Below are 12105 nucleotides of genomic sequence, written 5' to 3'. Positions count from 1 at the left end.
GCAAATGAACACAAATTTTTTTTTTTTTTCCCCATAGCTACAGGCTACTTTGAATTTTCTAGGAAAGCAACAGGCCAATAAACCAAGGGAAGTTTGTGCTTTATTTTGCTCAGAGCTTTGTCAGAAGATTTTGGCCATTTAGAATCACTGATGGCAGCACCCCAAATGCATTTGAATCCACACCAAGACCCCTGGCCCGGGTCTGTGATGGGTCTGTGATGACACTGAGACACCGAATGTGATTCTTTGCAGTGCGCATATTGAACGGCTTCTACAGTAGATGCAGCCGGGCATTTGCATATTGAAACCCACATTTTTAAACGTTGCAAATTACTTTCATTTTTCTCCTTGTGTTACTAGTAGGGCATTATATTGCTTCTTGTGAAACTGTGTATGAATTTTGTTTCAGAATAATGTTGAAAAGGGGGGCTTTGGATGTGGTGATATTGAAAGTCTGTACTATAGTGTATGCTTTAAAGCATGAAAAGCGTAGCTTAAAAATAATTCTCCTGGGGCTGGCTGGCTCTGTTGGAACAGCGTGCGACTTTTGATCTTGGGGTCGTGGGTTCGAGCCCCACATTGGGTGTAGAGATTACTTAAGTAAACTTAAAAGAAAGTAATTTCCATCCTCACTGCCTCTCCTTTATTGTACTTCGCATGAGTCCAACCCACAGACTGCAGTTTTCCTCGATGCTATGACTGTCACCGTCCATTTCCCAAAAAGGTCTTCTGGTTGCTAGCTCATAGGTGAAAACATTCTAGTTTCTTCTTCTGGGCCTCGGGGTTTGATACCATCACGAGACTTGAACTCCATCCCTCAGACAGTTGCTGTTTCTGAGAATGCAGGCGGCCTTCCCAGACTTGGCCTGAGGGGGTTCTGGATCTCTCGGGAGGCCTCACCTCTGTACGGGCAGAGCGCCTTGCCCTCCCTCCTCACAGGCAGCAGCTGCCTGGTGTCTCGGGCTCTGCTGGAGGCCAGCTGGGTGACTGGCCAGGGACTGGGAAGAACTTCTTGCCTCGTCCTTGGAACCTGGTTGAGTGAGGAGGAGGACCAGGACGGTTACCAACGTGCGCCCAAGCCTTTCCCAGACTTCCCAGTCGCCTGACATTCCCAGAGGGTTCCCCTCCACGGGCATATCCACATTAGCACCCGCGTAGCCCGGCTTCGCGGGATGGGGACAAATAAATGGCAGAGCCTGGGTGCCTGCATATTAGCTGTGCTAAGTTGGATTCGGGAGCGCCGTCCGCGTAAACTTGAATTCACACGACCGGCTGCGTGGCGAGGCAACCTGAACGTTAGCATTTCCTAATGTTTCTGTTTTTAAGTGGAACCCCAGGATGTCACTTGAACACAGGTTTAGCGCTTTTGTCGTAAAGGATTTGGGATTGCCGGCGGCTTGGCTGACAGCGGTATCCGTCTGCACTGACGCCTAGGACAGGAGGACACCGAGGTATGAGGCGTCTCCTACCTGGAGCCTCCCGTGTCCCTGGTCCTCTGCAGGGGAGCTGCAGGGCTGCGGCAGGGCCGGGGGCATCACCTTCCCGGAGCGCCTCCCTCGTGTGCTGTCACTCTTGAAATAGGTTTGTTTCTGAAGGAGAGAGGTGGCCGAGCCTGGTCTCAGGTGCAGCCCCTGGCCTAGTACCTGGTCCCTCGTGGGTGTGCCAGGCTCGGCAGCTGTCTGACTGGGGGGCTGCGTGTGGGAGCCGAGGCCGTGGCTATGGCTGTGCACTGTGCAGTTTTGTCAGGCCACCTGCCGAGAGGATCGGGCGAGCCGAGGGCCGTGTCTCAGAGGCCGCAGCTCACCCCGAGTTGTTAATTTCCACCATGAGTGCGACGAGAGACACACGGGGGTGTATTTACCCAATGCAAATCGATACCTTGACCCGGACTTATGTTTTTCATCTTTTACAATCGTATTGGCCTAAGGCTTCTGGAGCGAGTCAGTTTCCTTCCCGGAGGGCACCGCACGCCGGCTGGGTGGGAAGCGCATGCTTAGGGCTCCCCGAGTCGGGAAAGTGCCCTGGCTCGTGCCCTGGTGCAAAGGACCGCTCTGGGAGGCCATCCCAAGGTGAGAGGCCAGATTTTTCACTGGCAGCAGAAGGACAGATGGACTCCTGTCAGCTGCCGGTGCTCAGGACATGGGCAGAATGTAAGCGGGGCTCGATGTGGGCTTCGGCCCCGGAGACAGGACGTCTGTGCAGCCCCTGTTTAAAACCGCTTTGTAAGTCAGCATTCGAATCTCACTGGCCTGCACGTTCTTTTCTTTTTCTTTTTTTTCGAAGAGCCAATCTGCTCTTCTCCCAGAGCCTACTTTATTCTCCTTCCTCCTCTAGAATCCTACAGGCTCACTCCTTTTTATGGGGCTACAGGTCCTGGTGAAATTTGAGGCTCCCGGAGCTGGGGTCATAAGCTGGGGCCCCTCAAGCTTGGCTTCCCTGGTGCTTTGTCATGTCTAGGACAGCACTGGTGCATTGCTAGTGGGTTGGACAAGGAGTCCTTCACTGTGGAGACTCTCTCTGTGCCCAGATACCGTTCCGCCTCTGTGAAATTGGGTGGTGGAACAGCTCTGAGATTTCCTTTCTTGGCAGAACTCAGGAACTGTCCAGAACCACGTATGCCTCTCGGATCCCTGGGGCCAACCAAGTGGGAGCTGGTTCCGAGAGCCGTCCTGTCTGACCTCGAACTTCAGAGAGACTTTGGGTGCAGCAAAGGTGATAGGGGCCTCAACGATGCAGAGCAAAGCCTTGTTTCCTGGGGTGGGCGGGGGCTTTGACCCAGAAAGGAGAGCCAGAGTGCTGTTACCCCCATGTAAATATTCTGCCTTTGTAAGAGTTAAAAACTTTGGGGGAGTTTCCAGTGTTTGGCTTCCCAAGTTTTGTGAATATGTTGAATAGATGACTCAGAACTCACTTGGCTCCCACTTTGGACATCAGCCGTGTTATTTTCACCACCATCCATCTGGCTGCTCCCGGCTGCAGAGCTCCTCATGCCCGTGCCTTCTCCGAGAGCCTCAGGGGACTTCAGGTCTCTGCCGTCTTTGTATGCCCAGGACTCGGGGCATAGCTGACGTGCGGCAGGTGCTGTGCAAATCCTCATTATGAATAAACGCGTTGGTTGTGTTCGAATTCCTGTACTCGATACAGCTGTCTGGGAATACGGATGCTCTTTATTGACAGGGTAACAGCGACAGTGATGCAAAGCTGATTCTGTTACCTGGGGGAGGGGCGGCCCCACTGTAAAGCGCCCATGACAATGCTCCTTCGTGATTTCCTTCCGCTCCTGGCATGGCTGGGTGAAGACAGGTATGTCCTCTGAGGACCACTTTTTCTCCCCGTACGCTGTCGTCAGTGTTTCCGGGGTTCTCTCTGTGGTCTCACTCTGCACGTCCTTCCTGGGGCTGCTTCCCTGCAGATCCGCCTTCCCACATAGACTTTCCTGGACGGCCGGATGCCTGAGCCTCTCCCATTGGACGCACACATGTCCCGGGCTCAGAACCGCCAAAGCTAGAACCGCTGAGCTCCTGAGTTCCACTCCAGCTCTTCCCATTAATCATCTGCCCCGTCACCAAGGTGTAAAACCAGGTCCTCTGCCTTGATGTCTCCTTTCCATGTCTTCTTCTGTGAAACGGGCAGCGAAGAGGAGCCCGGAGGGTTCACCTGCCCCCATTACTGCGTTCACTTCATTTCTTTGCTCTTTTACGCTGAGTTCATTTGGGTCTTTTCACCTCTTACCTGCAGGGTGGCTGTGACTTTCTGACTTGTTTTTCTCCCAAGGTCATGCCCTTTATTAATAGATTCCTCTGACACAGGGCACCTTCCCTCCCTTCACCGCCACAGCCACGCTCAACACATTTCCAGAAGGTGCTGGGCTCTTCCTGAGATTTGCCTTCACTGAGTGGCCTGGCTCCTGCCTCCTGCTCCTGGAATCCTCTCTCCCCACGGCCCACCAGTCATTGTTAGCCTTAAGGACAAATGGATACCTCCAAGATTTAAAGACTTTGCTCAAATGCTTCCTTTGCTGTTAAGTCTCTTAAGGTCCTTTGCAGAAGCAACTTTCTTCCTGACGGTCTCTACTGTGTGGGCTTTTCTTATATCATATCAGACACTTCTCCTCCTCCAAGACTAGAACCTCACCTTGAGAGCAGTAACCATGTCTCACTCATTTTTGTATCCCTAGCGCTATGTCTAGAAAACCGCTTTTTTTTTTTTTTTTTTTTGCTCAAAAAGTGAATGTCAAATTGAAAAAAGTTTGTGCCATGTACAGTAGGAACATGGGGTGTTTTCTTTTGTGGATCCTGTTGGTCGGTCTCCCTTAAGCACAGGTCCATGCAGCAGGCTAAGGAGGTGGTTGTGACAGAGGCACAGTGGTAGATTGATTTTGGCTCAGGAACTAATTGTGCTTCCCATGCGGTCGGCCTGGTGGTGACCAGGACTGCCTCTGTGGTGTAGTGTTTGGGGCCTGGGAAAGGTGAACCCAAGTATTCCCTCCTATCACTGCTATCTGAAGTTTTCCCAGGCATGTCTCATGCATCTGTGATCAGTACTGCCTTATCCAAGCTAACCTGCTCCAACCACAAGTGTGACTTGAACTCTCCGGTCCTTTTCTGGGTAGGGTGAGAGGGTTTTGGAAGAGGCAAGAGGAAGAAGAAATTAGAGCTCCAGAATTCTGTAGATCATTTATATATTTTCGTTAAGTCTTCTCTTGTCTTAGAATGTTGTGGTTGGTTATATCAGCAATGATCACGGACTAGCATTCCTAAACGTGGGTTTCACCAACTTCCTGGGCCTTCCATAGCTTCTAAAGGTCTCTTAGAGACCAGTGTCCTGGCCCCCACCATGTTTGATTAACCTCTATCTCTGCTGGTCAGCCTAGATCAACTTGGACAGGTTCAAGATCAATGACGACTTCTTGTAGGTAAGGGGATCAGAAACCATCTGGTTTCAGCTGGTTGATAAAGAGTTAGAATATAAATAAAGAGTTAGAATATAAACCTACATTATATTATGATACATGCTAGTCTTTCCATCTTTTTTGAATTTGTTAATTTGAGAGCCACTGGAAAGAACTGGGCTTGGCGGGTGTGTATGGTCGTAGGTGGTGGGGGGTGGGGGGGCAGTCGACAGAAGCTCTACTTGCCTTTGATCTTACTTCTTAACCTTTACTCTGGAAGTTAAAGGTTTGCTATTCCTCATGAGACTTTCAGTTTAGGATTAAATTGTGGTTGATGTCAGAAAATGAAAAGTTAAGCTTTCAAATGACCAAGTTGTGGGTTGTATTAAGAGCCCATGCTGTTGCATCCCTGGGTGTCCAAGATTTCCTTGATTCTTACCTAAAATAGGGAAGTACCGACAATGGTCAGTGCCGTTTGAGTCTTGGTCCAAATAAATCCTTGACTATCAGAGCTTAGCGAAGTACAGTGTGCACAGCAACAGGCACAGTCACAAGGCATTGAAGTCAGTCTTGACTGGTCCCTGGTTGCCTTTGAGAGCGGCAGGAGACGTGGCTTCTTTGTTAGCAGGAGCTGGGCTCTGTCGGAGGAGACCCTTCTTGTGGCTGCTAGGACCGCTCCTGTGCACCGCCTCCGCACCGTTCCGTGCTGTCTTTTCCTCTCTCTCTTTATCCGAATCCTTAAACCAGTCATCGTGATTCTCGGCAAAGGGCCAAACTCACTTTTATGTGTGTTCTTGTTACTTTTCATGCAGATTTCAGCAACGTCCCTGATGTCACCACTGGCCTGAAAAGGAGTCAGACCGATGGCGCGCTGGCCCAGGTCCCCCACGGGGAGAAAACAGGGCAGACATTCGGGGTAAGATGCTGTCCCAAATCCAAAAGAAGGACCGGGCTGACAAGCATGAAACCCCCCGCTTCACCCGAAGTGGGGAAAAGAAATGGGGTTATCCAGCCCCTGGGTCTGTCCACTGAAACAGACATTTTTTCCCCCTTAATGGAATTAGTTTCCTTATTTATTTGAAGCGAAGTGTGTTAGGACAGTTTGACGAGGACAGTCTATGCTCAGGGATTCTAAAAGTTATGGTCGATGACTCTGTTGCTTTCTTTCTTTCTTTCTTTCTTTTTTTTTTTTGCTCACAGATAAATTATTTTTGGAATGTTGTCCCTTTGTTGTAAAAATATCTAAAACATAAAATTTGGTATTCTTACTATTTTTAAAGGCACATCGCAGTGGTGTCAAGGACATTCACAATACTGTGCGTCCATCGCCACTGACCCATGTCAGAACTTGCTCATCATGCCAAGCAGAAACTCTGTACCTGTTAGATGGTATCTGTCCATTCACAGCCCCTCACCCCCGCCCCCGGCTCGCCTGTTTCACATCCCTCGTGGGTGGTCCTGCTGATATTTGTCCTTTTGTTCTGGCTTATTTCGCATGGTGTAAGGTTTTCAGAGTTCATCACGTTGAAGTGTGTGTCAGGACTTCCCTTCTTTGGAAGGCTGGATACTGTCCCGTTGTGTGTGCTGCGTCTTGCTTACCCGTTCGTCTGCTGACAGGCACTTGGCTTGTTTCCACATTGGCCTGTTGTGAGGACTGCTGCAGTGGAGACGGGCATGCAAATATCTGCGTGCATCTTTGTTTTCAGTTCTGTTGGATACGCATCTGGGAGTGGAACTGCTGGGTCACGTGGCCGTTCTATGGGTGGCTTTTTCCCTGTGTCCCACAGGGCTTGCACCATCGTCCACTCCCATCAGTGGAGGGTGACGGTCCTGATTCCTCCGTGTCCTCGCCAGCTCTTGTGGTCGTCCGTGCCTTGACTGCATTTTTAATTGTCCATTGAACATCCTTTCAAAAATGGTCTGACCTACCTGACCTGTTATATTACGCAGTCCAGTTTTAATTGATTTTGACATTATAACTGTTTTCAATTCCTTGCTTTTGTCTTAGATACAGGAATGGAGAAATATAAGCTCTGACAAGTATTTTAAGGCAGCTTACAGGGGCGCCTGGGTGGCTCATTCGGTTGAACATCTGCCTTTGGCTCAAGTCACAATCCCAGGGTCCTGGAGTTGAGCCTTGAACGGGGGTGGGGGGTGTGGGGGAGGTCTCCTGCTCAGTGGGGAGGCTGCATCTGCATCTGCATCTGCCTCTGCAGCTCCCCCTGCTTGTGGTCTCTGTCAAATAAATAAAATCTTTAAAAAAAAAAAAAAAAAAAGACAGCTTACAGTCTGCTGGGTTAGAGGCTACCACCAGGGGCCGGTCGCTTTGGGGAGCAGCCGTGGGGCACAGCCCTGGGTGATGGTCCCGGTGAGAAGGGGATTTGGTTGGAGCCTGCCCACGGTGGAGCAGGTTGTGGTGTTCCCTACCTCTTCCCTCCTCTTCCTCACCCCTCCCTGCATTGCTCCCCCATTCCTGATCCACCTCCTCCACAGTCCCTCTTCTCATCTTTCTGATTCCTCAGATGAAACACTTGGTCTGGCTGTGCCCCAGGATGCAGCATCTTTTACGGAACTGAGATTGTCCACAGTTTTAGCCTTGTTTGATCTCGGGGGGATTAGTTTTTGGGACCCCGACATCCTAGCTGATAGTGATGATTATTTTTTTAAGAAATGCGTCCTAGAGCATCATCTGGATGTGTTTTGATTGCTTTGTCTTAAATTTTTGGAAAAAAGGTAACTGTTTCTGACCCACTTTAGAAGCTCGGCTGTCTGTTTAAGGTCAGCGTGTCCGAGGGGGCTCTGGCACGGTGCGGGCGCTCAGGGGAGATCACTTAAAGCCACTAGGGGTGATGAGCGCCTCTCCGTTGTAATCTGTTTGAGTTCCACCTTAAAGTTCTTAAGGAGGAAAGGAAATTCTTTTTCCAGGTTTTATTTTAACATTCAATAAAATAACTAGGCAAGAAGTTACCGCGTTGAGGCTATTCTCAACTCTGTCATTTAACGATGCCTGTCATAATGACACAAAGCATTTACCAAATGAATGTTGGAGCATCAGTTAGAAATTGAAGAAAGGAGGAAAGGTTCGGTTGGGCTTGAAATTGGAGCTGACTGAGCTTACTTTTCATTGCTAAAATGCTTAGAGGAAAAAGCAAATACCAAAGAGGGGCTCTTGGGCGGTTGCAGTCAGGTAAGTAGTGACTCTTGATTTTGGCTCAGGCCATGATCCCAGGGCTGTGAGATGATCGAGCCCCACATCGGGCTCTGTGCTGGGTGTGGGGTCTGCTTGTGAGTCTTTCTCCTTCTCTCCCACTGCCCGCTCATGTGTGCTCACTCTCTCTCAAATAAATAAACTTTTTAAAAAAGATAAATACCAAAGAACACAGAAGACAAAAATATTGAAAGAGAATGTCATCATGGTGAGCTTTGCTGTCAATCCCTCTTAAGTCCAGAGTGGTCATCATCCTTTTCCAAACCTGAAGGTCGTAATAGGTCATAATAACAGACTTCAGGGCATTTCTCAACAATCCCAGTGTAATGCCTGGAAGTTACTTAGTTCACACATTCTTTGTTCCTTGGAAAAGAAGAATCAGAAGTAATTACTTTTGACCATCAGAAGTAATAATTGGTATGTATGTTAGTGAAAACAAAGTTTTTTTTTTAAGATTTTTATTTATTTATTTGATAGAGAGAGATCACAAGTAGGCAGAGAGGCAGGCAGAGGTGGGGGGGAAGCAGGGTCCCCACAGAGCAGAGAGCCCGATGTGGGGCTCAATCCCAGGACCCTGAGATCATGACCTGAGCTGAAGGCAGAGGCCTAAACCACTGAGCCACCCAGGCGTCCCAACAAAGTTTTGAATTTGAGAATTAAAGGACAGGGGCACCTGGGTGGCTCAGTCGGTTAAGCATCTGACTCTTGATTTCAGCTCAGGTCGTGATCTCAGGATTGTGAGATCGGGCCCCACAGTGGGCTCTGCACTGGGCGTGGAGCCTGCTTGAGATATTCTCTCTCTCTCCCCCCTCCCCACCCCTCCTCTAATTCATGCTTGTTCACTCTTTGGCTCTTAAAAAAAAAAAAAAAGTTTTGTTTTGTATTATTATTTTCAGCCTCCTGGAAACATCGGGGTGTACCTAAAAGCAATCCTTTTCTGTTTTCTGGTGGTGGTTTGGGAGTTGGACGACGCGTGTCCCGGTGCTGGGTATGGATCTTTCGAGCTCAGCCTGGGCGCTGCCCCACGGTGCCCTGGGAGGTGGTCGCTGCTTCTCTCTGGAGGGAAGACCCGCCTCTGTCTTCCGAGCTTTCTACTCTGGCCCATCTGGCCTTCTCAGGGGTCATTAACTTCTTTTCAGATTAGACCCCGCTTGAACCTGAGTTGTTTGGGATATTTTACTAATAATATTCTAGACTTTGAAATAAGGAATAATTTCCCTTGAAAATCAAATGCAGCCTGGCTTGATGAAGCACAGCTGTAAGTGGGGCTTTTGACAGCCCCGCAATTTCTGCAAATGGCTCATAATTGATTGCCTTCTTGCTCCTCAAGGGTGCCTATTACTGTCACAGCTCTTTGTATGCCCCTGTCAACCTCTCCTGTGTGCGGGCTCTTTCCTCCCCCCTTCCTCCCCCCGAGTGTTGTTAGCAATTAGCTGGCACTATTGTAACAGTTCAGATTTTGAAAGGAATAAACAGTTTCTCTTTGGGTGAGGGGGCTGAAGGAGTTTCTGGGTTGTTCCGGGAACTTGAGGTGGGCTGAGCAGGCTCTGCAGAAATTCGGTTTGTGCTCCACTTTCTGGTCTCCGAGCTGGCTCTGAAGCCGGGGCACTCTGTGGCTTTGTGGTCCCTGTGCATGCCCTGACCTGGTGTCTCCCCAGAGCCAGCAGGCTCGGCATGGGGTGGAAATCCAGAGGAAGGGGGTGCATTTCCCCCACCCACCGGCGCTGCCTCGTAGGAAGAGCTTGGTGGCGCTAGGACGTCCTCGCGAATGTGACTTGGAACACCAGTTTGGGATTTTTTTCGTTGCCTGGGGATGAGAGCGAGAGAGCGTGCATCCTACTCGTTTCCCAACAGCCGGCCGTACATGTAATCCTTTTTCCCAGAGGGAGCAGATTCCTTTGAACTTTTCCTTTCTATGTACAGCATGTAAGTAATCGGGGGCTTTGATCCCAGGGGTGCCGATTCTGATCCAAACGTAGGCATGCTTGCATGGTTTCCTTTTTCTCGGTCTTGAAAGTTGATTTTGCTCTGAAATGTCTATAGGTTGTTATGCAGACGGGAAGATATGCCTTCTTTCCAGGAGGGAATCCTGACTGTAATCTTTAAACACTCTCTGCAGCTAAGGATGCGAGAATTTCTTTTGGATTCTAGTTTCTCTGTAGCACTGTCTACTTTTCCTTTCTCCTTCCTACCTTGCAAGGGTTTTTCAGTGGTTCTCTGCAATAGTTTGGTCCTTTTGAAATATATTGGAAAGCCCAGAAATTTCAGATATTTACTCTAAAATCCGCTTGAAAAGAGGGGTTAATTTGAAGGCAGTAAATAATTTTCTGCTTTGTGCCATTTCATTGGAGCATAGCACATGCTAGTATCAGACTTCATGCTGTAAAAGAAAATCCCCCAAAGTGAAACCGTTTTCTATGAGGTAAGCAGAGTTTTTACTTTAGTTATTCCCGATTAAATGTTTTTTCAGCTTTTTTAGAAGAATTTTATGTAATCACCTCGTGTAGCTTTGGCAGTGATTATTTTTATAGTTTGTAGGCGTTGTGTTGCTAGAACGGAGAGCATGGGAATCTGGAGATACACAGCGTGACGACTGTGTGTTGTGCTCTTTGCAATTTAATAATGCTTAAGATCTATTTTGCCCTTTCATTGATGCAAGGTGGAAAAAAGGGACATGCACCAATGGTTAGGTTTTAGAACACAGCATGCCTATAACTTGAATTTAATGTTTAATGCCTGTTCACCCACTTAACATTTTGAGTTTTTTACATGAATTCCTTTTAAGAGCTTGCATTATCTAAGAAGCGAAAGGAAGAGATTCTTGGACATATAATCTGTTTTCCAGCATGCTCACATTATACATCTTTCTACCTTATCTTTGAATCTCCTGCATTGTTTCAAGATCTGTTTGGTCATAAGTTACTCTGGCTCGAAAGTGAAATTAAAATAGAATTTCTTTATAAATCGTGGTCTTTCTACATGGCTGCTATTCCGTCGATTAATATGATAATGATCTGTTTTAAAGAGCTAAATATACCTGTGGTAAATGCATGTCATCGACAGGATCCCTGACATGTGAATGAACAGAGACATAGAATCCTCTTAGCAGGGAATGTCGTGGCGTCTGACCTTCTCCAGGGGTGAGACGATCCTCCTTCGCAGTGAATGAACCCGGGTGGGCAGCTGTATAACGGGAAGAGGTCTCAGCCTCACGGCTGGGAACCTGAGCCCGTATCCTGGCCCACCGGGCTTTACCATGGCATGCCCCCGGGGCAAGGCACCCAGATAGCCTCAGCGTCTGTCCTGTCCAGCAGTGCCAGCAGCCCTGTGTTGCTCAGAGGATTGTGCACGGTTATACACACACCCCTGAGAGCTTGTTAGGCAGAGACGACATTCTTCCTGATGTGTCTCCCGCACGGACAGCGCTCTGGGTTCTTTCTCCTTCTGCATCTCTAACACGTGGCTTACCCGCCTTCGATGCCTGCCCAGTCTTCCTGAAGGGAGAATCCGGCAGTCAGATCCTGCTGAGCTATCCCAGGACACGAAAAAGAACTGGGAACGGAAGCCCTGGCAGTTGGGTCCTCTTAGCTGTGGGTCACGGGCACGAAGCCCGAACCCGCCCACCCTCGGAGCTAGTCTGTCTTGCGCAGAGTGCTCTGGACGGACACCCTTTTCTTTAGAGCGGCTTCCGGTGATTCACGGAATAGTGTCTGTCGGGTCTGCCCTTCTCTTCAGCAGGAGTGGGCTGTGAATATTGAGAGGCTTGGTGAAGCCCGAGACATGGCCCCTTGGGAGGTCTTACAGACTGCGCCTTTTGCAAGAGCAGCATCTCTTCAGGGCCATGGGCTCAGGCTAACACAGATCCAGCTGAGCTGAGTTTTCTGCCCAGCTCTCAGGTGCTCTGCGTTTCTAACACCGTGGTACGCCCATGTGGCAGGGACTTGGCGGCAAGTTTGTGGAGTTGTTGGAAGCAACTGTGTTTAGTTTCTGTGGGAGTCCAAAAGTC

The 12105-nt window shown here is 49.1% G+C and overlaps 1 protein-coding gene across 3 annotated transcripts in view; it reads left to right on the top strand.

The window, feature by feature from the left end:
• TIAM2 (TIAM Rac1 associated GEF 2) overlaps positions 1 to 12105 on the top strand; it is a 181497-nt gene that overhangs the window by 136065 nt on the left and 33327 nt on the right. For 2 of the 3 annotated variants that reach the window (XM_044243397.1, XM_044243415.1), the window contains one exon: positions 5704 to 5807. In XM_044243397.1, the coding sequence (XP_044099332.1) occupies positions 5704 to 5807 (104 nt within the window). Of the gene's footprint in view, positions 1 to 5703; positions 5808 to 9845; positions 10026 to 12105 lie in introns of those variants that run through there. The other variant, XM_044243406.1, reaches the window with a different exon arrangement.

Source organism: Neovison vison, chromosome 1 (assembly GCF_020171115.1).
Source record: "Neovison vison isolate M4711 chromosome 1, ASM_NN_V1, whole genome shotgun sequence".
NCBI classification, from domain to species: Eukaryota; Metazoa; Chordata; class Mammalia; order Carnivora; family Mustelidae; genus Neogale; species Neogale vison.
This window is presented reverse-complemented; position numbering and strand designations above follow the sequence as displayed.